The sequence below is a fragment of the Dromiciops gliroides genome, chromosome 4 (genome assembly GCF_019393635.1).
Source record: "Dromiciops gliroides isolate mDroGli1 chromosome 4, mDroGli1.pri, whole genome shotgun sequence".
Classification (NCBI taxonomy): Eukaryota; Metazoa; Chordata; class Mammalia; order Microbiotheria; family Microbiotheriidae; genus Dromiciops; species Dromiciops gliroides.
Genome location: NC_057864.1, coordinates 447615331 through 447616928, shown reverse-complemented (window position 1 = coordinate 447616928; position 1598 = coordinate 447615331). Strand labels below are relative to the sequence as shown.

At 49.0% G+C, this 1598-nt stretch overlaps 1 protein-coding gene across 1 annotated transcript; it reads right to left on the bottom strand.

Annotated features, from left to right (window-relative positions):
• Positions 1-338: 338 nt before the first annotated feature.
• LOC122755505 (ferritin heavy chain-like) lies at positions 339-1325 on the bottom strand. The gene has a single exon (XM_044004061.1). The coding sequence runs from the start codon at positions 1057-1059 to the stop codon at positions 508-510; it is 552 nt and encodes a 183-aa protein (XP_043859996.1). The 5' UTR covers positions 1060-1325; the 3' UTR covers positions 339-507.
• Between the last annotated feature and the right edge of the window lie 273 nt (positions 1326-1598).

Here is a 1598-nt window from a genome sequence, read left to right as displayed (position 1 = left end):
TTTATTTGACTCCAAACCTGGTGTTCTTTTCACTTTAGTCTTGGGTGATGCCATAATATTAGAGGACTTTATAATTCTTCAAAATGGTTTCAATGTCATACATGTGGTAAAATTCACAAACGATTATGGAATTTTTTGCTGTTGTTGTTTTGTGTGTGTGTGTGTGTGTGTGTGTGTGTGTGTGTGTGTGTTTGATGGATGTATAACTTCCCTGGATCCTTCCAATGATTCCAACTGCATCTCATCTATTCTTTTCTATCTTGTGTAATTCTTCTCCATGTCCTCCAAAAGATCACCCATATAGGACATAGCAAGCACTCTAGGTGTGTTCTTCTAGGTCTTTTTTTTTTTTTTTCATCAGTACCAAGTCACTTTATTGGGATGTAAATGGTGGTAGTTTTTTGGTACAGATTATGAAAAGGTCAGATAACCAAAATATGCATGCACTGAAAGACAGGAGGAGTGGCGCCCACAGTTCCCAGGTGTGGGGGAAGCCAGGTGTGTGGCTTAGCTCTCGTTGTCACTGTCTCCAAGGGTGTGCTTGTCAAAAAGATATTCCGCCATGCCAGAATCGGGGGCCCCCATTTTGCGCAGGTTGGTTACGTGATCACCCAGTTGTTTGATGGACTTTACCTGTTCGTCCAGGTAGTGGGTTTCGATGAAATCACATAAATGGGGGTCATTTTTGTCAGTTGCCAGCTTGTGCAATTCCAGTAAAGACTGATTGACATTTTTTTCCAAGTGCAGAGCACACTCCATTGCGTTCAGTCCGCTCTCCCAGTCATCGCGGTCTGGTTTCTTGATGTCCTGCAGGAAGATGCGGCCACCGCGTTGGTTCTGCAGCTTCATCAGCTTCTCAGCGTGCTCCCGCTCCTCGTGGGACTGGTGCAGGAAATACTTGGCAAAGTTCTTCAGGGCCACGTCATCTCGGTCGAAGTAGTAAGACATAGACAGGTAGACGTAGGAGTCGTAAATCTCCAGGTTGATCTGCCGGTTGATGGCGGCCTCAGAGTCCTGGTGGTAGTTCTGTCGCACCTGAGAGGGAGACGAGGTCGTCATGGCGGCAGAGATGGTGGAGGCGGCTTAGACGAGGAGGCGGAGGGAGGAGGCGGCTGCGCAGCGGCTGCGGCTGAGGCTGGGGCGGCGGCGGCGGCGACGGCCGGGGCGGCTGAGGCGGACGGCTGCTGCTCGAACGGTAGGACGGAGAAGTGTTGGTTAGTGGAGGTGAAGGTGGAGAGGTGGCTAAGGGCGGCTCCGGCCGGGAATCGAGCAGCGGGTTCCGTTCAAGCACTGTTGAAGCAGGAAACCGCAGCGACTCCCCTTCCCTGCACTTCTGGCCCTTCTAGGTCTTTTAACATTTTTTGTGGATCAGCCTCACACAGGCTGTCCATTTGTCCATTTGTAATCATTTGCTATTCATAAATCCCCATTCCCATCTCCTATTCTAGTCATCCATATCCCATGGGAAAAGTGTTAGATTCGGAGTTGGGGACATACACTTGAATCCTGGATTTGCTATTTCCTACTTGGCAAGTCATTTGACCTCTTTGGTACAGTTTCCTTATCTGCAAAATGAAGGTGTTGGTCTACCAGGTCTC

Bases quoted from the DNA above. Each gene is read 5' to 3' on its own strand.
- LOC122755505 (XM_044004061.1), bottom strand. From the start codon at position 1,059: ATGACGACCTCGTCTCCCTCTCAGGTGCGACAGAACTACCACCAGGAC.